At 40.5% G+C, this 24,488-nt stretch overlaps 1 protein-coding gene across 6 annotated transcripts in view; it reads right to left on the reverse strand.

The window, feature by feature from the left end:
- The window catches only part of PIK3C2G (phosphatidylinositol-4-phosphate 3-kinase catalytic subunit type 2 gamma), a gene marked incomplete at both ends in the record, with an annotated part of 352,092 nt that overhangs the window by 34,033 nt on the left and 293,571 nt on the right, over window positions 1-24,488 (reverse strand). For all 6 annotated transcript variants that reach the window (XM_079715212.1, XM_079715210.1, XM_079715209.1 and 3 more), the window contains one exon: window positions 8,949-9,043. In XM_079715212.1, the coding sequence (XP_079571338.1) occupies window positions 8,949-9,043 (95 nt within the window). The remainder of the gene's footprint in view (window positions 1-8,948; window positions 9,044-24,488) is intronic.

Consider the following 24,488-nt stretch of genomic DNA (forward strand, 5'->3'; position numbering starts at 1 on the left):
ACCAAAATTACCACTATTTACAGAATAACGATCAACAAAAAGACTGAAACCTACCAGAAAAGATCTTCTACAACCACAGTGAGACAAGTAGGAGGGAAGGAGTCACAATATAGTCTAGTCCTATACTCCTGGGTGAGCAATCCACAAACAGGAGAAAATTAACAACTTATTGACTGGAGATATATCAATACGTTTTCAGAGAGTGATACAATTAATATCACCGTCTGAAGTTGTTAGAGCTTAAAATTCATCAAGAGTTCATTATACAATTTATGATTGTCATTATCATTCACATTTTGCCCCATTAGGTTTTTGTTCCAAACTTGTGTATACTATAAATTCAAGTTTATTACCATAAAATTTTCAAAAATGACACATAGCAAACTTTTGAGTGAAGAAGAATTTTTTGGTGAATTTTATGCAGATACTTTCTCTGATTGTCCTAGTGAAATATATACTAGTGTCTCAGAAGATGACAGTTCTTCTGAATATAGTTCTGATTCAGACAATGTGAATATTAGACCAACAAAAAGACAAAAAACCTTAGTGATTGATCTGATATGAAAAGTGAAAATGAAACTCACGGTGCTGGAGAGTGCTCCTTTGCTTCTACAGAAGAGTGGATTGAAGACAACATTTCAGGAGAATTAGATGCTTTACAGATATGTCAGGTGTAACTACTGAATGTAATAACCCGCAAAGTGTTAGTGAAATAACAGAATTAATTTTTGGTAACGACTTTTTCGAGTTGGATGCTTCTCAAACAAACTTGTATCCCTGACAGAATAAAAAACCATATAAAAAGTATGATAAGGCTTTAAAATGGACTGATGTAACCAACAGTGACAGGAAGATGTTTCTTGGATTAATAATTTTGATGGGACAAATAAGAAAGTCACACTGGAAAGAATATTGGTCGACTGATCCCTTACTTGAAACACCTATCTTTCCAAAGATTATGACAAGAAGATTTGAACACATAATGAAATTTCTTCACTTTAACGATAACTCAGAAACTCCACTTCCTGCAGACAGAATTTCAAATGTTAAACCTATTTTGGATTATTTTCTACCAAAATTTCATTCTATGTATATACCCAAACAAGAGCTATCACTTGACAAGGCAATGATAAAGTGGTGAGGATGCCTCAGATTCAAAACCTATAATGCCAGAAAACTTACAAAATATGGAATTTTGGTCAGGATGGTTAGCGAAAGTGAAACTGGATATATATGCAACCTTGAGATTTACACAGGTGAAGGAAAGAAACTGCAAGAAACAATATTATTGGTCCTACAACTTTACCTTGGTTCATGACACCATATTTATTGAGACAATTTTTACAACAGTGTGTCCACATCTGAAATACTGTTGAAAAATAAAACCAGAGTTTGTGGGAGTATAAGAGAGAATCATGGTCTACCAAACAAATTAAGGAGAAATTTAAAAATCTACAGAGGGGAGAAATGACATTCTTACAGAAGGAAGAAGTGATTCTTCTTATATGGAAAGACAAGAGGCTAGTTCGCATGGTGACAATTATTCATGACGCCTCTATAGCATCTACAGGAAAGGAAGACAGGAGGACTGGCCATCAGATAATTAAGCCCACTTGTATATTAGAGTATAATAAATATATGAAAGGAGTTGCTCGATCTGATCAATATCTGGCAAACTTCAGTATCCTCTGGAAAACTAGCAAATGGTATAAAAAAGTGGGTTTCTATTTGAGTAATTGTGGTTTATTCAATGCGTTTAACATTTATTGTAGCCTTAATGCACAGAATAAAATGACTTACACGCAATTTTTGTTAGCAGTAGTTAGAGAATGGGTAACTGACCATCCTGGTGAATGTAGTGGTAGTCCTGCACCTGGTCCTTCTTGTGGTGTTTCTAAAAGAGCCTCCCGCAAAGACACACCTTGTCGACTATCAGGTAAAATAAAAGAACATATTCTAGAGGGAATAATACCCACAGGACTAAAAAAAAAAAAAAAAAAAAATTGCCGCCAGAAAGTGTAGAGTCTGCTCTTCCAGGGGAAAGAGCAGTGAAACATGGTATCCTTGTAATAGATGTTCTGTTCCCCTGCACAGAGGTGCCTGCTATACCGCCTATCACTGTCACACTCTAATGAAATATTAGAATGCTTTAGTAAGATGTACAAAATTTCAAGTAAATACAGTAAATGCAAAAAAACGTTGTTGATATTTAATCAAATGCAGGTGTTTCAATATTCACTTAGGTAAAAATCGCCAGCCACAGGTGTTAGTTTCTGCAAAAATCCACCGGTCAATAATGTGTTAAAACTGCAGAAGTTCTCCCAAAGAGTAAGAGGTCTGAGCCCCACATCAGCTCCCCGGCCTGGGGGTCCTGCATCGGGAAGACAAGCCCCGGAAGGCCAGCAGGTCTTACTTTTGGGAGTCCCAGAGGGCTGAGGGAAGTAGACTCTATGCTTAAAGGGTGCATACAAAATCTCACAAGCTCTAGGACCCAGGGCAAAAGTGATTTGAAAGGAGCCTGAGTCAGACCTACCTGTTGATCTGGAAAGTCTCCCAGAGAAGCAGGAGGCAACGGCAGCTCTCCCTGATGACAAAGACGCTGGCGGCAGTGGACACTAGTGCTGGCAAGTGCCATTCTGGAATCCTCCCTCTAGCTTATTAGTCTCAGGACCCAGCCCCGCCCCCACTCACAGCCTGTAGGCGCCAGCACTGGAACGCCTCAGGCCAAGCAACTAACTAGGCAGGGACACAGTCACATCCACCAGCAGACAGCTGCCTTAAGACCTCCTGAGCCCATAGCCTCCCCTGGACACAGCTCTTCCCACCAGAGGACACAGGAACCAGCCCCACACACCAGTGGGCAGAAACCAACACCAGAATCTTTGGCTCCACCCACCAGTGAGCCTGCACTAGCCTCAGGACCAGCCTCACCTACCAGCAGGTAGACTCTAGCCACAGGACAATGGCAGCTCCACAGCGTACAAACCTATTGCACCCACAAAGCCCAGAACCTGCCCTGGGACCAGCTGGGCCCTGGCCCTGCCAACTAATAGGCCAACAGAAGCTTCGGGACAGCCCAGACCCTGTACCCAACTGTGTCAGGAGGCCTCTCCCCCATTCCCCCCCCAACTCTTTCCCAGCAATCTGACATCAACTCTGGGATTCCTGGGTGCTACAACAGACTCCAGAAGCCGGCTCTGCTTGCCAGTAGTCCAGCACTAACCCCAGGACCTGGCTTCAGCCATCAGTGAGCCAGCACTAGCCTCAGGGCCCTGGGGTGCTACAGCTGGCTGCCTTGTGACAGGCCCCGTAAACCAGTGGCTGGCAGCCTCTGCACAAGGCAGGGCCTGGCAACCAACCAGACTGGGGGCCAACCAAGCCCACCAGACCACCCTCAGTAGTCAGCCCACCACAACATAAGGACGCACACAGCCCACATAGGGGGCACCCTTAGAACATATTGCTCTGGTGACAAGAGGGGAGTGCACTGCCGGGATGCATAGGACATCTCCTACAAAAGGCCACTTCTCCAAGGTCAGGAAACATAACTAACCTACGAGATACATAGAAATAAAAATGGCAAGTTAGGCAAAAGGAGGTAGCAGAGGAACATATTCCAAATGAAGGAACAAGATTAAGCCCCAAAAGAAGCACTAAGTGAAATGGAGATAGTCTACCAAGAAAGAGTTCAGGGTAATGATCGTAAACATCTTTTTTTTTTTTTTTGCGGTACGCGGGCCTCTCACTGTTGTGGCCTCTCCCGTTGTGGAGCACAGGCTCTGGACGCACAGGCCCAGCGGCCATGGCTCACGGGCCCAGCTGCTCCGCGGCATATGGGATCCCCCCGGACCGGGGCACGAACCCGTATCCCCTGCATCGGCAGGCGGACTCTCAACCACTGCACCACCAGGGAGGCCCCGTAAACATCTTTTAAAGAACTCAGGATAAGAATGAATGCACAGGGCTTCCCTGGTGGTGCAGTGGTCGAGAGTCCGCCTGCTGATGCAGGGGACGCGGGTTCGTGCCCCAGTCCGGAAAGATCCCACATGCTGCAGAGCGGCTGGGCCCGTGAGCCATGGCCACTGAGCCTGCGCGTCCGGAGCCTGTGCTCCGCAGTGGGAGAGGCCACAACAGTGAGAGGCCCATGTACCACAAAAAACAAAACAAAACGAAAACAAAAACGCAAAAAAAAAAAGAATGAATGCACAGAGTGAGAAGTTAGAAGTTTTTAAAAGGATACATAGAACATTGTTAGTTTTACATGTCGAATATTGCCATCATCTGTGATTTATTTTCACAACCCTCTTTTGTTACCTTCACCAAGTCTACGTGTTGTCTCTTTTACACCAGTGGGCAGCACAAGTCACTTGGTGCTAAATACAGAACTCCCATTGTATGTAGAGTGCCATTTATGGGGTAATTAGCCATGAGAAATGTTTCTCAAAGTGTGTCCATGGACCACTTGTGTCAGAGAACCTTCTGAAATGCTTGTATTTGGGAGCAGGAGAGAAGAAAACAAGTCTAGATGTGAAAGAGTAGAGGAATCCATGAGACCAGGAGAAGACTAAAAGGCAGATGTAGAAATTCCAAGCCAAACTACAGAATAATAGTCACTGAGAGTCGTATCCAGGAATGTGGATTTTAAAAACAAGAACTCCCAGACTATACATACATAGTACAATTGCAAGAATTCTTTAAAATAAAAAATAAAATGTAATAAAATTTTAACATGTATGTGTGTGTGTGTGTGTGTTTAGCCTGGGTTCTTGTTGTGTTTGACTACTTCTCTCTCTCTTCTGTTAATTTCCATACAGTAATGATTTTCTGCAATTTTGTGTCTTATGAAAGGATTAAACAGCACTCCATTTGAGATATACCCTGATTTCCCTGACATGACTTGCTCCTCATTTGAAATGACTGATTATTCTGTTACAGAGTAAGAGATTCTCATAATGTGAGCATATTCAATATCAGAAGGAAGTCTGGCATCCTTATTGATTACTTTTAGAGCCTTCTGGAATGGGCTTATTCTGGAGCAGGTAGAAGAAAACAGTCTAGAAATGACACAACACTAGGGGAATCCATGAGACCAGGAGAGACATTGTAATATATAGAGAGACATTGCAGAAGTCAATGGAAGAGATCATTTTAAAGTGGGCTACATGGGAAAACACTAGAAAGATTTAAAAACATATTTCAAATCTAAATGATTTTTCTATGTTTCTCTGTTATATAAACTGAAAAATTATTGAAAATAATTTTGGCCAAGCTTCTAAATACCTGCATTACTTTGTCAGTCTCTATTCACTAGGATAAATCATATTGTGCTGCTTTGAAAGGAAAAATTTTTAGCAATTTTTTTAAACTTGTGAATTCACAGGAGGGAAGTAATTCTTAGAGAAAGCTTCAAGGATTTAATATAAGATAAACAATTCTTTTCATCAAACTCACTATTAAATGTAGCAGAACTGCAGGCAGAATAATTCGTTTTAATATTAAAATCAAGCACAACTTCTTTAGTCTGATTACTCAAGCATGTGAAAATACTAAAGTCTAAAAAAATAAACAATTAGTTAAAACTTGAAATGAGAAAGAAAATATGTTGAGAATTTACAGATAGATTTTTCTGTCATTTACATTATAATGTTATCTCTGTCTTCAGATAAGCAGAAGAAATAAAATAGTCATTTAAGAGAAGCTGTGAAAAATGCAAAGCCTGAGAACTTTGTTTTGAGATTTGGGGAAGGTGAAAAAAGTCTTAGTTCTTAGTTGTTCACATTAGAAGTAATTTAACATTCTTTCATTTAACAAAGTATTCATTGAGCACCTACTATACACTTGGCCCTGCTTTAGCCTCTGGGTTTACAGCAATGATACAGGGCAGTGGAGAAAATAAAGTAGGAAAGGAAGTTTGGAAGTGTCAACCAACAGGGGTGGTTTTGCAGTTTTACATATGGGAGTAAGAGAGGACCTCACAGAAAAGGTGACAGTTAAACATAGTTGTTTAGGACATGTGAGATTGAACCATGGAGAACTTGAGTCATGGGCCTGGGGAAGAGCAGTCCTGATAAGCTGAGTAGCAGGTACAAATGTCCTGGGGCAGAAACATGCAGAAACATTCAAGGCATAGGAAGAAAATCATTGAGGCTGGAGTGGAGTGATTCAGGGAGTCTGTAGCACGAGGTGAGGTAGGAGAGGTCAAGGGTGCCAATACTTGGCTTTCACTGTAAGTGGTATGAGATTCCTTCCCCAGAGGGATATGAGAGAGGAACGACAGGATTTGACTTTTATTCTCAAAGGAGTATTCTGGATGCTAGGTTAAGAAGAGACTAAAAAGATATAAAGGCAGAAGCAGGGGGACCTGTTAAGAGGCTACAGCAGTAATTCAAGTGAGAGATGATGGTAGATTGAACCAACGGTGGTAAGCAGTGGAGGTGAAACATGGTGGGATTCTGGATTTATTTTGAAAGCTGAGCTCACAGAATTTGTTGATACGTTTGGTTGTAGTTTGTGAGAGCAGTCAAAAGGACTCTAAGGATTTTAACCTGAGCAATTAGTAGGATGAAGGTGCCAGTTAGAGGTGAGACAGGCTACCAAAGAAGCAGGTTTAGGGGGGTGATAAGCAGAAGTTTGACTGGATGTATATTAAATTTATGCTGTCTGTTGAATTTCTGCTAGAGTTGTTGAGTAATCAGTTGTACATATAATTCTGGATTTTAGGGAGACTTTCAAGCTAGAATTATAAAATATGGAAGAAAAAGACATGTAAGTGGTATTTAAAGCCACAAGCCTGGAAATAAGAAAAGAGGAGTTCCAGGGCTATGTTAAGAGATTGGGGAGGAGAGAAGAACCAGTAGGGAGCATGACTTCATTATTAATAACTTTCCTTCTGAGGGCATTGGCAATGTACAGGCTCTAGCAGCCCTAAGTGGTTTTCAAAGTTTTATAGGATTCACCCGCTTATTTTCCATTTACCCATAACTTGATCTAAATCTTAAACTGTTGCTCTTAGTCACTTACTCCCCACCTTTATGCCTGCATCACACTGGTTTTGAATATACTTATTGGTAGTGCAACTTCATCTGAGTGTAAAGTGCATTTTTGAAAACTGTCAAAAGTAATTTGGGGATTTAGCTGATGAATAAAATGGGTGACCAAGTTGGTTCATACTGCTTTTGATCAAACATTAGGCATGATTCTTGAATAGTATCAACAAGTTTATTGTGTGGTTTATATGCAGATCTAAAAGCAATGTCAACAGGCATGTCCTAAAATGTTTTGAGCAATGACATTACTGAAATATATGTATAGTTTCCAAGAGGACTGTTTTCAATTGACAATTATATATCATACACATATATAAGTTCTGTTAACTTGATTAACACTATTTCTTAATAGTCTATTATTTTATCATGTATGTTTATACAGATGCTTAAAGTCCACGAACACGCATACAGCTATAAAAAATATCTAACTTAATCTTCATTTCCCAGCCTAACAATTTCTTAAACAACCGCTATTCTCAGCTAAGCTGATTAACTTATCAAAAGCAATTGAAAATAATTATTTTAATGAGTGAAAGTTCTACAAAAACACATTTAATAATATTTGCCCAGCTCTTACAAAACTTGCTGATTGCAAACACCACAGATTTACAAACAAGCATCCTTGGCTATCTGGCTAATACTAAATTTGTAAAGGATGCATTCCCTGAAAGTTATGCCAAATATTTGTTCAATGAACAAATATTTATTAAGTTCTAGTGTGTTCCAAATGCACGTCATGTTGAGAAGAGTTTGCTCCTTTAAGTCCTTCAAAGTGCATCCTTAGATTTATGTGCATAAAGGAGAGAGCTAAAGTAGTGCTTCTGACTTTCTCCACGTGGAGTCTCCTGGGGAGTTTCACCATGTGGAGGACCTGTTTTGCTAGGCTAGCAAAAGACCAGAGAAATGGGTGAGGCTTAGAGTTACCCTTTTCTGTTTGTTGCACCCAGATTCAGACCTTTAATCAATGACCTTGTGACAAAGAAAGCTCCCTCTCTTACTTAACGACATGGCCCAGTTGCCATCCTTGTCTCTTTGACTCGACCAGTCTTCAGGAAGGAATGGGGTATAATAGAGAAAGCAGCTTTTAGTTTTCCTTAGAGGCTAACTACCATTGATGTTCTTGGTTCTGGGGATGCAAAGATGGGGTCCCTGTCATCAAAGAAATTATTACTTTTTGAGGGAAAAGAAATATCCTTGAGAAGTTACATCAGAATATGATAACTGATACTCAATGGCAATCTGTGGGAAAACACTGAGAGCTCCTGGCTTCACAGAGAAGGTGCTGGCACTATTCAAAGAGATGAATCAGTCTTCCACAAAGCTCAGTGTGATGAGAGAGGTGTAAATTCTTGGGACGTAGCTTTTTTTCTTTTGGCTCTTAATATTCTAGGTAGTCCTGCTTTTTTTTTTTTTTTTTTTTTCTGCGGTACGCGGGCCTGTCACTGTTGTGGCCTCTCCTGTTGCGGAGCACAGGCTCCGGACGCGCAGGCTCAGCGGCCATGGCTCACGGGCCCAGCCGCTCCACGGCATGTGGGATCTTCCTGGACTGGGGCACGAACCCGCGTCCCCTGCATCGGCAAGCAGACTCTCAACCACTGTGCCACCAGGGAAGCCCCGGTAATCCTGCTTTTTCAAAGCTTTTTCACTAGATTTGTCCCGACACTTCATTTTGAATAAAGTCTGGGTTTCATTCTAAGACTTTCCCTGTGAAATATTTTATAGCCTTTCCCCCAAGGATCACAATTACACTGAGGCAGAACGCTGTAACTGGTTCATTGTTCCTTACTTACACTTGGTGGCTGGCCCCATTTTTCTCACGAACGTTGACATTAATTGCTCAAAGGAAGAAAGTGATTTCTAAATGTAGATTTACATGTTTCTTATTAGATAAGATAAACTCACAATGTTTTTCATGTGCTTCACAAGTATGGTCAGCTTCGCATCCTCGTATGTTATGACTAACTGCACCTTAGGCTTCTTGTCAGGAAACTTCTCACCTGAAGAAACAGTAGAGTTTCAGTGGATTAAATTGCAAGTGGCTGATCACAGGATAAACTGAACATTCAAAGACTAAAGCAGGACCAATGAATAATATGAAAAAGAAACATTCTTCATATGACACTGAAAACATAATACTCTTCAGGAAACGGGGTTGGTTAAGATAGGATTTGTGTCTAATAATCCTGAGTCTATTCTACCTCCTCATATTCTATGTTTTGTTTCAATCGATACCATTATTTTCCCGATTATTTAAGCCTGAGACCTAAGTGTCATTTTTGGCCACAATTTTCTCCTCAACATTCAGTACAATGAGCTTAAAGTATTAGAGAACATAGGGGTTGAAACTGTTGGCTTTAGAAGTCAGTGAGTCTGGGATGCAGGTCCCAGCACTATACTAAAGACTGTGTCAACATGACTAAGTTAATCGACTTCTGTAAAATGGAGATAATAGTCGTCTACTTCAGGACAGCTGAGATGATTAACTGATAACATTCAAAAGTTCTCACAATGTAATCTCTCAGTGAATGTTTGCAATTACTCCATATATTTACACTCAGCTCTTCCTTTCCAGTTCTGCTGTGCCTAGTTCAGATGCATATGGATCTTTTGCCTGAACTACTAGAACATTCTCTTCCCCTCCTCCAGAACCCAAATGTATTTGTACACAATTACCAGTATAATCTTCCTAGGGCAACTTTTATAAAATTACTCTTCGATCAAAGTACTGTTCATAGCTTTCCATAGCTTATGAAAAAGTATGAATTTTTCAGCTCTGTATTACTGCTTCTTATTGAATCTGTCTGTCTTATTTCCCATTATTATTATTTCATACTGCAGTCTGTATGTTCATTTCTACAGACATGCTCTGCTGTTTCCTTGCAGACACTGCTCATATTATTCCCTTTATTGAAAATGATCTCTTCCACCATTTTTGGCTATTGAATTTTTACCTTTCTGCAAGGCCTAATTAAAATGCAAAAGAGTTTCTGTGGTCGCCACCCTCTGAACTCCCCTAACACAGCCCTTATCACTTAATATTTATGTTGTAATTATTACCTTACATGTCTCAATTTGCTTAGTGGATTACAATCTCCCTTAGGGCTTACTTTTTTTCCTATTTCCCCAAGGGATATATAAATCAGTGCTTGCTCCATAAAGTTGCACTAAACGTTTATTTAATGACAAAAGTAATCTCAATTTTCCTTTGAAGTTATATCATTCCAACATTAAAACGAAGGCTTTAGTTTTTCAATTAAAAATTTCCAGTTTATAGCCCAAGGATTAAGCATAATTCACAGTTTCCTAATATTTCCCTTGGTAATCTCTGGTTATATGTTTTCTGAGGGAATTCAAAAAGAAGAAACTTACTACTAATAAGGAATTTGGCAATGTTTTGTTGTGGGCTCATTGGGTCCACGTTGTTTTCTGATAGTCAGTTTTAGCTCTCTAATCCTAACATTTGAAAATTAAACCTTAGCATTATGTTTCTTCTCCCAAAGCCTTTAATATGTTTATTAGAATAGTTTACACATTCTAAATAGGTAATATTAATTAATTTTATTGTTAATGTGGATTATTGACATTGAAGTAATTAAAATTCACATTGAGTGTTTCTTACAACTGAAATGGTAATTACGTAAATATAATAAAAAAATTCTTCCTTAAAATATCTTGATTATGATGACTGAGTGACGCTGTGAGTTTGAGACACTACGAGATAATTTTGACTGTAGTACTTGGGTAAACTGTATTTCATAATACAAAAATGTAGTTGGGGCTTCCCTGGTGGTGCAGTGGTTGAGAGTCCGCCTGCCGATGCAGGGGACACGGGTTTGTGCCTCAGTCCAGGAGTATCCCCACATGCCGCGGAGCGGCTGGGCCCGTGAGCCATGGCCGCTGAGCCTGCGTGTCCGGAGCCTGTGCTCCGCAACGGGAGAGGCCACAACAGTGAGAGGCCCGCGTACCAAAAAAAAAAAAATGTAGTTGAACTTTTGGTATGCGTATGCTAAAAATGCTGATACTTTTTGATGCACAATGAACATAATTTTTGAATTAAAGAGTGAAAGGATTATTAATTAGAAACTTAATGTGTTTAATTAGAGAAGCTTTAATTCAGACAGGAAATTAGCATAAATTTATGGTTGAGTGTCTAAATGATAATCATACAACTGTTACTTGAATTGACTGAAGATGATATTCCACCCTAAACCTTTCATGCAAGATTAGTAATCACAGTATCCATCAAAACATGTCAGACTTTAGAACCCACTGAAAATACAGGCCACTAGGAAGTCTTAGTAGTCAATGTAGTAATAGTAGAGGTACTTAGGATTTTTAGAATTCTTATTGTTTGCCAAATGTTGGGCTAAGAGTTTCACGTACATAAACTCACTAAATCCCCACAGCAAACCTACAAAGTTTGTGTTACCTCCATTTACACATGAGGAAACTGAGGTATTTTGGTCCAAGTTTAGGCAGGGTCAAATGATCTCTAAAGACTATATTTTTGAACATCATGCTGTAAGGGGCAACAAGGGGTCAATAACCTAAGGGAAAGAAGTTAAACGAAGAGCCCAGAGAGGGAGACTTTTGAGAATAGCTTCACAGGGACAAGAAGATGTTAGAATATCTTGATTTTTCTGCTTCAAGTTATTCTGGGGGATCTAATCATGCTTAATCTAACCATTTATAGTAACCCCAAGAACTGTTAAAATATTATTGATCCAAAGAATGACTATGTTGAAACGCTTGAATGCATGGCACTACAGCAGCTAATGAGGGCTTATTATGCATAATGTGTCCATTAATGTTAAAAAATATCATTTCAAAATTTAAATTCCTTTCAGATATAATATATTCATATGATTTAAAAATGAAAATTTATTTTTAAAGTATACAGTAAAAAGTCTTCCTCCCATTCCTAACAGCCAGTCCTCCCATTATTATCATTATTTTTTTTAACATTTTTATTGGAGTATAATTGATTTACAATGGTGTGTTTCTGCTGTACAACAAAGTGAATCAGCTATACATATACATATACATATATACTCATATCTCCTCCCTCTTGCGTCTCCCTCCCACTCTCCCTATCCCACCTCTCTAGGTGGACACACAGCACCGAGCTGATCTCCCTGTGCAATGTGGCTGCTTCCCACTAGCTATCTATTTTACATTTGGTAGTGTATATATGTCCATGCCACTCTCTCACTTTGTTGCAGCCCACCCTTCCCCCTCCCTGTGTCCTCAAGTCCATTCTCTATGTCTGCATCTTTATTCCTGTCCTGCCCCTAGGTTCTTCAGAACTATTTTTTTTTTTTTTAGATTCCATATATATGTGTTAGCATACGGTATTTCTTTTTCTCTTTCTGACTTACTTCACTCTGTATGACAGACTCTAGGTCCACCCACCTCACCACAAATAACTCAATGTCATTTCTTTTTATGGCTGAGTAATATTCCATTGTATATATGTGCCAAATTTTCTTTACCCTTTCAGCTGTCGATGGACACTTAGGTTGCTTCCATGTCCTGGCTATTGTAAATAGAGCTGTAATAAACACTGTGGTTCATAACTCTTTTTTTTTCACATCTTTATTGGACTCTAATTGCTTTACAATGGTGTGTTAGTTTCTGCTTTATAACAAAACTCTTGCGTCTCCCTCCTACCCTCCCTGTCCTCTAGGTGGTCACAAAGCAGCAGCTGATCTCCCTGTGCTATGTGGCTGCTTCCACTAGCTATCTATTTTACATTTGGCATGACTCTTTTGAATTATGTTTTTCTCAGATATATGCCCAGTAGTGGGATTGCTGGGTCGTATGGTAGTTCTATTTTTAGTTTTTTAAGGAACCTCCATACTGTTCTCCATAGTGGCTGTATCAATTTACATTCCCACCAACAGGGCAAGAGAGTTCCCTTTTCTCCATACCCTCTCCAGCATTTATTGTTTGTAGATTTTTTGATGATGGCCATTCTGACTGGTGTGAGGTGATACCTAGTAGTTTTGATTTGCATTTCTCTAATGATTAGTGATGTTGAACATCCTTTCATGTGTTTGTTGGCAATCTGTATGTCTTTTTGGAGAAATTTCTATTTAGGTCTTCTGCCCATTTTTGGGTTTGGTTGTTTGATTTCTTGATATTGAGCTGCATGAGCTGCTTGTAAATTCTGGAGATTAATCCTTTGTCAGTTGCTTCATTTGCAAATATTTTCTCCCATTCTGAGGGTTGTCTTTTGGTCTTGTTTATGGTTTCCTTTGCTGTGCAAAAGCTTTTAACTTTCATTAGGTCCCATTTGTTTATTTTTGTTTTTATTTCCATTTCTGTAGGAGGTGGGTCAAAAAGGATCTTGCTGTGATTTATGTCATAGAGTGTTCTGCCTATGTTTTCCTCTAAGAGTTTTATAGTGCCTGGCCTTACAGTTAGGCTTTAATCCATTTTGAGTTTATTTTTGTGCATGGTGTTAGGGAGTGTTCTAATTTCATTCTTTTACATGTAGCTGTCCAGTTTTCCCAGCACCACTTATTGAAGAGACTGTCTTTTCTCCATTTTATATCCTTGCCTCCTTTATCAAAAATAAGGGCAACCATATGTGCACTCCATTGATCTATATTTCTATTTTTGTGCCAGTACCATACTGTCTTGATTACTGTAGATTTGTAGTATAGGCTGAAGTCTGGGAGCCTGATTCCTCCAACTCCGTTTTTCTTACTCAAGATTGCTTTGGCTCTTTGGGGTCTTTTGCGTTTCCATACAAATTGTGAATTTTTTTGTCTAGTTCTGTGAAAAATGACATTGGTAGTTTGATAGGGATTGCATTGAATCTGTAGATTGCTTTGGGTAGTATAGTCATTTTCACAATGTTGATTCTTCCAATCCAAGAACATGGTATATCTCTCCATCTGTTTATAAAATCTTTAATTTCTTTCATCAGTGTCATAGTTTTCTAAATACAGGTCTTTTGTCTCCTTAGGTAGGTTTTTCCTAGGTATTTCATTCTTTTTGTTGCAATGGTAAATGGGAGTGTTTCCTTAATTTCCCTTTCAGATTTTTCATCATTAGTGTGTAGGAATGCAAGAGATTTCTGTGCATTAATTTTGTATCCTGCTACTTTACAAAATTCATTGATTCGCTCTAGTAGTTTTCTGGTAGCATCTTTAAGATGCTCTATTTATATAGTATCATGTCATCTACAAACAGTGGCAGCTTTAATTCTTTTCTGATTTGGATTCCTTTTATTTCTTTTTCTTCTCTCATTGCTGTGCCTAAAACTTCCAAAATTATGTTGAATAATAGTGGTAAGAGTGGACAAGCTTGTCTTGTTCCTGATCTTAGAGGAAATGGTTTCAGTTTTTCACCATTGAGAATGATGTTGGCTGTGTGTGTGTCATATATGGCCTTTATTATGTTGAGGTAAGTTCCATCTAAGCCTACTTTCTGGAGGGTTTTTATCATAAATGGGTGTTGAATTTTGTCCAAAGCTCTTTCTGCATCTATTGAGATGATCATATGTTTTTCTCCTTCAATTTGTTAATATGGTTTATTACATTGATTGATTTGCATATATTGAAGAATCCTTGCATTCCTGGGATAAAACCCACTTGATCATGGTGTATGATCCTTTTAATGAGCTGGTGGATTCTGTTTGCTAGTATTTTGTTGAGGATTTTTGCATCTATGTTTATCAGTGTTATTGGCCTGTAGTTTTCTTTCTTTGTGACACCTTTGTCTGGTTTTGGTGTCAGGGTGATGGTGGCCTCATAGAATGAGTTTGGGAGTGTTCCTCCCTCTGCTATATTTTGGAAGAGATTGAGAAGGATAGGTGTTAGGTCTTCTCTAAATGTTTGATAGAATTCGCCTGTGAAGCCCTCTGGTTCTGGGCTTTTGTTTGTTGGAAGATTTTTAATCACAGTCTCAATTTCAGTGCTTGTGATTGGTCTGTTTATATTTTCTATTTCTTCCTGGTTCAGTCTTGAAAGGTGCTTTTCTAAGAATTTGTCCATTATTTCCAGGTTGTCCATTTTATTGGCATAGTAATCTCTCATGATGCTTTGTATTTCTGCAGTGTCAGTTGTTACTTCTCCTTTTTCATTTCTAATTTTATTGAGTCTTCTCCCTCTTTTTCTTTATGTGTTGGCTAATTGTTTATCAATTTTGTTTATCTTCTCAAAGAATCAGTTTTAGTTTTATTGATCTTTGCTGTTGTTTCCTTCATTTCTTTTTCAGTTCTTTCTGATCTGATCTTCATGAATTCTTTCCTTCTGCTAACTTTGGGGTTTTTTGTTCTTCTTTCTCAATAGCTTTAGGTGGAAGGTTAGGTTGTTTATTTGAGATGTTTCTTGTTTCTTGAGGTAGCACTGTATTGCTATAAACTTCCCTCTTAGAACTGCTTTTGCTGCATCCCATAGGTTTTGGGTCATTGTGTTTTCATTGTCGTGTGTTTCTAGGTATTTTTTGATTTCCTCTTTGGTATCTTAAGTGATCTCTTGGTTATTGAGTAGTGTATTGTTTAGCCTCCATGTGTTTGTATTTTTTACAGTTTTTTCGTATAATTGATATCTAGTCTCATAGCATTGTGGTTGGAAAAGATAATTGAAACGATCTCAATTTTCTTAAATTTAGCAGGGCTTGATTTGTGACCCAAGATATGATCTATCCTGGAGAATGTTCCATGAGCACTTGAGAAGAAAGTGTATTCTGTTGTTTCCGGATGAAATGTCCTATAAATATCAATTAAGTTCATCTGGTTTAATGTGTCATTTAAAGCTTGTGTTTCCTTATTTATTTCATTTTGGATGATCTGTCCATTGTTGAAAGTGGGGTGTTAAAGTCCCCTACTAGTATTGTGTTACTGTTGATTTACCCTTTTATGGTTGTTAGCATTTGCCTTAGTTATTGAGGTGCTCCTGTGATAGGTGCATAAATATTTACAATTGTTATATCTTCTTCATGGATTGATCCCTTGATCATTATGTAGTGTCGTTCTTTGTCTCTTGTAATAGTCTTTATTTAAAGTCTGTTTTGTCTGATGTGAGGGTTGCTACCTCAGCTTTCTGTTGATTTCCATTTGCATGGAATATCTTTTTCCATCCCCTCACTTTCAGTCTGTATGTGTCCCTAGGTCTGAAGTGGGTCTCTCGTAGACAGCATATATACGGGTCTTGTTTTTGTATCCATTCAGCCAGTCTGTGTCTTTTGATTGGAGCATTTAACCATTTACATTTAAGGTAGTTATCAATATGTATGTTCCTATTACCATTTCTTAATTGTTTTTGGTTTGTTATTGTAGGTCTCTTCCTTCTCTCGTGTTTCCTGCCAAGAGATTTCCTTTAGCATCTGTTGTAAAGCTGGTTTGGTGGTGCTGAATTCTCTTAGCTTTTGCTTGTCTGTAAAGGTTTTAATTTCTCCATCAAATCTAAATGAGATCCTTGCTGGGTAGAGTAATCTTGGTTGTAGGTTTTTCCCTTTTATCACTTCAAATATGTCCTGCCACTCCCTTCTGGCTTGCAGAGTTTCTGCTGAAAGATCAGCTGTTAACCTTAAGGGGGTTCCCTTGTGTGTTATTTGTTGTTTTTCCCTTGCTGCTTTTAATATTTTTTCTTTGTATTTAATTTTTGATAGTTTGATTAGTATGTGTCTTGGCATATTTCTCCTTGGATTTATCTTGTATGGGACTCTCTGTGCCTCCTGGACTTCACTATTTCCTTTCCCATATTAGGGAAGTTTTCAACTATAATCTCTTCAAATATTTTCTCAGTCCCTTTCTTTTTCTCTTCTTCTTCTGGGACCCCTATATTTCGAATGTTGGTGCATTTAATGTTGCCCCAGAGGACTCTGATATTGCCCTCAATTCTTTTCATTATTTTTTCTTTATTCTGCTCTGCGGTAGTTATTTCCACTCTTTAATCTTTCGGGTCACTTATCCATTCTTCTGCCTCAGGTATTCTGCTATTGATTCCTTCTAGAAAATTTTAAATTTCATTTATTGTGCTGTTCCTCATTGTTTGTTTGCTCTTTCATTCTTCTAGGTCCTTATTAAACGTTTCTTGTATTTTCTCCATTCTATTTCCAAGATTTTGGATTATCATTACTGTCATTACTCTGAATTCTTTTTCAGGTAGACTGCCTATTTCTTCTTCATTTGTTTGGTCTGCTCGGTTTTTACCTTGCTCCTTCATTTGCTGTGTGTTTCTGTGTCTTCTATTGTACTTAAGTTACTGTGTTTGGGGTCTCCTTTTCGCCGGCTGCAGGTTCGTAGGTCCCATTGTTTTTGGTGTCTGCCCCCAGTGGCTAAGGTTGGTTTAGTGGGTTGTGTAGGCTTCCTGGTAGAGAGGACTGGTGCCTGTGTTCTGGTTGATGAGGCTGGATCTTGTCTTTCTGGTGGGCAGGACCATGCCTGGTTGTGTGTTTTGGGGTGTCTGTGACCTCATTATGATTTTAGGTACCCTCTCTGGTAATGGGTGGGGTTGTGTTCCTCTGTTGCTAGCTGTTTGGCATAGGGTGTCCCGCACTGTTGCTTGCTGTTCGTTGAGTGGAGCTGGGTCTTAGTGTTGAGATGGAGATCTCTGGGAGAGCTTTCACCATTTGATATTACATGGATCCGGGAGGTCTCTGGTGGACCAATGTTCTGAACTCAGCTCTCCTACCTCAGAGGCACAGGCCTGACACCTGCCTGGAGCACCAAGACTCTGTCAGCCATACAGCCAGATATTTGGGAAGTTTCTTGCCTTTTGGGAAGTCTGAGGTCTTCTGCCAGCGTTCAGTCAGTGTTCTGTAGGAGTTGTTCCACATGTAGGTGTGTTTCTGATGTATTTGTGGGGAGGATGGTGATCTCCATGCCTTACTCCTCTGCCATTCGAAGGTCTGCCTCCCCAGTATTATTTTATTAGTTTTCCATGTATTTCTCCAGATGGACACATACTCTTCCAGAATTTCTCCATATAAGTAAATATGAATAAGTATTTTTATTCTCCCCCCTTTTTCCAAAAAGGAATAACATATTTACTATTCTATACAACAGTCTTGGAGATACTTTCATGTCAATAATACAAAGCTTCTTTATTTTTTAAATATACTTTCACATTATTCCATCATGAGGAAATAGCATAATTTATTTAACACTTTACCCATTGACGGGCAAGTGGATTGTTCCCAATGCTTTCCAGATGTTACAGACCATGCTGCAATAAGTAGCCTTGAATATGTATCATTTTGTACCTGTGCATAAATACCATAGGATAGATTTCATCAGCAGAATTGCTGAGTCATAGGGTATTAGCATTTTAATTTTGGTAAACATTCCCAAATTGTCTTCCATGGAGGTTGTACCAATTTGCATTATCACCAGCAGTGTATGAGTGTCTGCTGATTTATAACCAAGCTTGTTAATTAAATTTTTGAATTTTTGCCTATCTGATGAGTTAAAACGGCATCAGTATAGTTGTAATTTGCATTTTTCTTATGAGTGACCTTGAGGATTCTTTCATTTGGTTAAGAGCCACTTATATTTTGTGTGTTTGTGTGGATTATTTTTTCGTATTCTTTACACAGTTTTCTATTTGGTCATTGGTCTTTTTCTTACCAATTTATAGGAGATGGTTACATGTTAAATAATCAACCCTTCATATGTGGAAAATTGCGAATATTTCCCCCATTTTGTTGCTTATCTTTGCTTTTTTTTTTTTTTTTTTTTTGGTGATACGCAGGCCTCTCACTGTTGTGGCCTCTCCCATTGTGGAGCACAGGCTCCGGACGCGCAGGCTTAGCGGCCATGGCTCATGGGCCCAGCCACTCCGCGGCATGTGGGATCTTCCTGGACTGGGGCACAAACCCATGTCCCCTGCATCGGCAGGCGGACTCTCAACCACTGCACCACCAGGGAAGCCCTCTTTGCTTTGTTTTGAACTTTGCTACAGTGTTTTATATCATGCAGAATTGTTATAGCTTATGAATTTGTAGTCATAGTTACAGCAGCTCATCCTAAGATTAAAAAGGATTTTTTCCATGTTTTCTTTGTCATATATATGGTTTCATTATTTACATTTAAAATCTTTCACTCATTTGGTATATATCCTGGCATATGGTGTGAAGTATACTATGGCAACATTATTTGTTGATTTTCTCTTACTTGTTTGGGCAACTATTAAATTCCTGAATATATCTGACTCTATTTATGGACATTCCATTATGTTTTACTTGCTCATCTACTTATGCACTGACACCGCACTGTTTAATTATTGATACTTTGTAATGTGTTTTTATATCTGATAAGGCTAAACTCACTTCTTTGTTTTGCTAATTTTTCCTGGCTTTTCTTTGTTAATTTTTGTTTATGAACTGTAGAATTAGCTTATGTAAATAAAAATAAATCTGTTGGAGATCAGTCAAAATGGCGGAGTAAGAGGATGTGGAGCTCACCTCCCAACATGAACACATCAAATATACATCTATATGTGGAACAATTCTCACTGAAAACTAACTAATTGGCAGAGGACTCCTGTACAACCAAGGCTGTAAGAAAGATATACATGTAATCAGGTACGAAGGAAAGAAAAATAATTGGGCTGGGATCTTTGTCCCTGAGAGGGACCCAGAAGAAAGGGGAGGATTCTTGGGCAGACACCTGCCCTGGGGAGTGAACAGTGAGAGCCAGATTGGGCACCCCAGTCCTGGGGTCCTATACAGGGGAGAAGTGCCCTCTTGGCTGGTTGGAGGACCACTGGAACTAACAGGGGAGCTGTGAGAAGCCTGGATTCTGCTCCTGAGGAGCACATGCATGCTGGCTTGATCCCAGGAAGGGCAGAAAGATCTAGTGGTTGCTGGGTTTCCTGCAACCACCTTGGTGCATGCCCCAGCCCAAGTTGAGTGAACACTCCAGCCCCATTCACTTCACATCACGGTGTGGTATTCAATCTGGGGCAACCAATACTGGGGATAAGACACAACTAAGGGATACAGAGACTACCCAGAGCTTGAGCAAGCCTGGATGGAATGGCAGTGGCCATCATTCATGCTTACTCAAGAAGCACATCACAAGCAGCCCAGATCTCTGAGAGCAGCCACTCCACCAAAGCTCACACCCTGGTACATGTTGAGAGTCCACGCAGGCCCTTCCTGTCCTGTGCTGTGGCTCCACAGTGGAAAGGAGGGTGGTGGAGGCTGGTGACAGTGACTGATTGAGACGGATGACGAAGACTTGCACCTAAGGCAGCACCTGAGCTGAGTGAGGGGAAAAAATTGCAGGTGCCTGCACAGTCAGTGCAGCAGAGGCAGCTTGGACCTCTGCTGTGGCCGACACAGGCTGACAGCCTGCATGGACCCCCTTGCTTCAACATTCCCTCACTCTGGGGCAAGGGTTCCAGTGTGGGGCTAGGGGAAAACCCACACTTAAAGGCACCTGTAATTTATTTTCACACTCGACTCCAGCTTTAAGACCCTCCATTTCCAGTCCACCCTCTACCAAGGGGGTAGCTGTCAGCACACCCTGAGGAAAGATGTGATTTGTATCCATGTCAAATCCAGCTCTCCCACTAAAGGCACTGGGCACATACAGTATGTATAGGGATGTTCCCATATAGGATAGCTCGTGGGAAGCAGCCGCATAGCACAGGGAGATCAGCCTGGTGCTTTGTGTCCACCTAGAGGGGTGGGAGACGCAAGAGGGAGGAGGTATGGGGATATATGTATACGTATAGCTGATACACTTTGTTATACAACAGAAACTAACACACCATTGTAAAGCAATTATACTCCAATAAAGATGTTAAAAAAAAATGATGGGGAGGACTTCCCTGGTGGCGCAGGGCTTAAGAATCTGCCTGCCGGTGCAGGGGACATGGGTTCAAGCCCTGGTCCTGGAAGATCCCAAATGCTGGGGAGCAACGAAGCCTGTGCACCATAACTACTGAACCTGCACTCTATAGCCCGCGAGCCACAACTACTGAGCCTGCGTGCCACAACTACTTAAGTTCACGCACCTAGAGCCCCTGCTCTGCAACAAGAGAAGCTACTGCAATGAGAAGCCCGTGCACTACAACGAAGAATAGCCCCTGCTTGCTGCAACTAGAGAAAGCCCATGCACAGCAACGAAGACCCAATGAAGCCAAAATATAAATAAATAAATACATTTAAATAAATAAATAAATAAATATGTGACAAGTAGCAAAAACTTCCTTATTAAAAAAAAAAAAAGACTTCCGGGTAAGATGGTGGAAGAGTAAGACGCGGAGATCACCTTCCTCCCCACAGATACACCAGAAATACAGCTACACGTGGAACAACTCCTACAGAACACCTACTGAACGCTGGCAGAAGACCCCAGACCTCCCAAAAGGCAAGAAACTCCCCACGTACCTGGGTAGGGCAAAGCGGAGAGATTCCCGCACAGAGGATCGGTGCCGAGCGGCACTCACGAGCCCGAGAGGCTTGTCTGCTCGCCCGCCGGGGCAGGTGGCGCTGGAAGCTGAGGCTCGGGCTTCGGTCAGAGCGCAGGGAGAGGACTGGGGCTGGCGGCGAGAACTCAGCCTGAAGAGGGCTAATGTGCCACAGCTAGCCGGGAGGGAGTCCAGGAAAACTCTGGAGCTGCCGAAGAGGCAAGAGACTTTTTCTTCCCTCTTGGTTTCCTGGTGCACGAGGAGAGGGGATTAAGAGCGCTGATTAAAGGAGCTCCACAGACGGGCGCGAGTCGCGGCTGAAAGCGCGGAGCCCAGTGACGGGGGTGGGACGCTGGGGCTGCTGCTGCCGCCGCCAAGAAGCCTGTGTGCGAGCGCAGGTCACTGTCCACACCGCCCTTCCGGGAGCCTGTGCAGCCCGCCACTGCCGGGGTCCCGGGACCCAGGGGCGGTTCCCTGGGAGAACGCACGGCGCGCCTCGGGCTGGTGCAATGTCACGCCGACCTCTGCCGCTGCAGGCTCGCCCCGCACTCCGTGGCCCTCCCTCCCGCCCGGCCTGAGTGAGCCAGAGTCCCCGAAGGGGCTGCTCCTTTAACCCTGTCCTGTCTGAGCGAAGAACAGACGCCCTCCAGCGACCTACACGCAGAGGCGGGGCCAAATCCAAAGCTGAGACCCAGGAGCTGTGAGAACAAAGAAGAGAAAGGGAAACCTCTCCCAGCAGCCTCAGAAGCAGCGGATTAAAGCTCCACAATCAACTTGATGTACCCTGCATCTGTGGAATACATGAATAGACAACAAATCATCCCAAATTGAGGAGCCAGGAGTCAGTGCTGTGCCTCTGAGGTGGGAGAGCCAACTTCAGGACACGGGTCCACAAGAGACCTCCCAGCTCCACATAATATCAAACGGCGAAAATCTTCCAGAGATCTCCATCTCAACACCAGCACCCAGCTTCACTCAACGACCAGCAAGCTACAGTGCTGGACACCCTATGCCAAACAGCTAGCAAGACAGGAACACAACGCCACCCATTAGCAGAGAGGTGGCCTAAAATCATAAAAAGTCCACAGACACGCCAAAACACACCACCAGACGTGGACCTGCCCACCAGAAAGACAAGATCCAGCCTCATCCACCAGAATACAGGCACTAGTCCCCTCCACCAGGAAGCCTACATAACCCACTAAACCAACCTTAGCCACTGGGGACAGACACCAAAAACAACGGGAACTACGAACCTGCAGCCTGCAAAAAGGAGACCCCAAACACAGTAACATAAGCAAAATGAGAAGACAGAAAAACACACAGCAGGAGAAGGAGCAAGATAAAAACCCACCAGACCTAACAAATGAAGAGGTAATAGGCAGTCTACCTGAAAATAATGATGAATATTATTATAATATAATGATGGTAAAGATGATCCAAGATTCTATTTCCAAGATCCAAAATCTTGGAAATAGAATAGACAAAATGCAAGAAACAGTTAACAAGGACCTAGAAGAACTAAAGATGAATCAAGCATCGATTAAAAACACAATAAATGAAATAAAAAATACTCTAGATGGGATCAATAGCAGAATAACTGAGGCAGAAGAACGGATAAGTGAGATGGAAGATAAAATAGTGGAAATAACTGCTGCAGAGCAAAATAAAGAAAAAAGAATGAAAAGAACAGAGGACAGTCTCATAGACCTCTGGGACTACATTAAACGTACCAACATTCGAATTATAGGGGTTCCAGAAGAAGAAGAGAAAAAGAAAGGGACTGAGAAAATATTTGAAGAGATTACAGTTGAAAACGTCCCTAATATGGGAAAGGAAATAGTTAATCAAGTCCAGGAGGCACAGAGAGTCCCATACAGAATAAATCCAAGAAGAAATATACAAAGACACATATTAATCAAACTGTCAAAAATTAAACACAAAGAAAACATATTAAAAGCAGCAAGGCAAAAACAACAAATAACACACAAGGGAATCCCCATCAGGTTAACAGCTGATCTCTCAGCAGAAACTCTACAAGCCAGAAGGGAGTGGCAGGACATATTTAAAGTGATGAAGGAGAAAAACCTGCAACCAAGATTACTGTACCCAGCAAGGATCTCATTCAGATGTGATGGAGAAATTAAAACGTTTACAGACAAGCAAAAGCTGAGAGAGTTCAGCACCACCAAACCAGCTTTACAACAAATGCTAAAGGAACTTCTCTCGGCAAGAAACACAACAGAAGGAAAAGACCTACAATAACGAACCCAAAACAATGAAGAAAATGGGAATAGGAACATACATATCGATAATTACCTTAAATGTAAATGGACTAAATGCTCCCACCAAAAGACACAGATTGGCTGAATGGATACAAAAACAAGACCCATATATATGCTGTCTACAAGAGACCCACTTCAGACCTAGAGACACATACAGATTGAAAGTAAGGGGATGGAAAAAGATATTCCATGCAAATGGAAATCAGAAGAAAGCTGGAGTAGCAATACTCAGATCAGACAAAATAGACTTTAAAATAAAGACTATTAGAAGAGACAAAGAAGGACACTACATAATGATCAAGGGATCGATCCAAGAAGAAGATATAACAATTGTAAATATTTATGCACCCAACATAGGAGCACCTGAATACATAAGGGAAATACTAACAGCCATAAAAAGGGAAATCGACAGTAACACACTCATAGTAGGGGACTTCAACACCCCACTTTCACCAATGGACAGATCATCCAAAATGAAAATAAATAAGGAAACACAAGCTTTAAATGATACATTAAACAAGATGGACTTAATTGATACTTATAGGGCATTCCATCCAAAAACAACAGAATACACATTTTTCTCAAGTGTTCATGGAACATTCTCCAGGATAGATCATATCTTGGGTCACAAATCAAGCCTTGGTAAATTTAAGAAAATTGAAATTGCATCAAGTATCTTTTCCAACCACAATGCTATGAGACTAGACATCAATTACAGGAAAATGGAGGCTAAACAATACACTACTTAATAACGAAGTGATCACTGAAGAAATCAAAGAGGAAAT

Source organism: Hyperoodon ampullatus (genome assembly GCF_949752795.1).
Source record: "Hyperoodon ampullatus genome assembly, chromosome: 11".
Lineage (NCBI taxonomy): Eukaryota > Metazoa > Chordata > Mammalia > Artiodactyla > Ziphiidae > Hyperoodon > Hyperoodon ampullatus.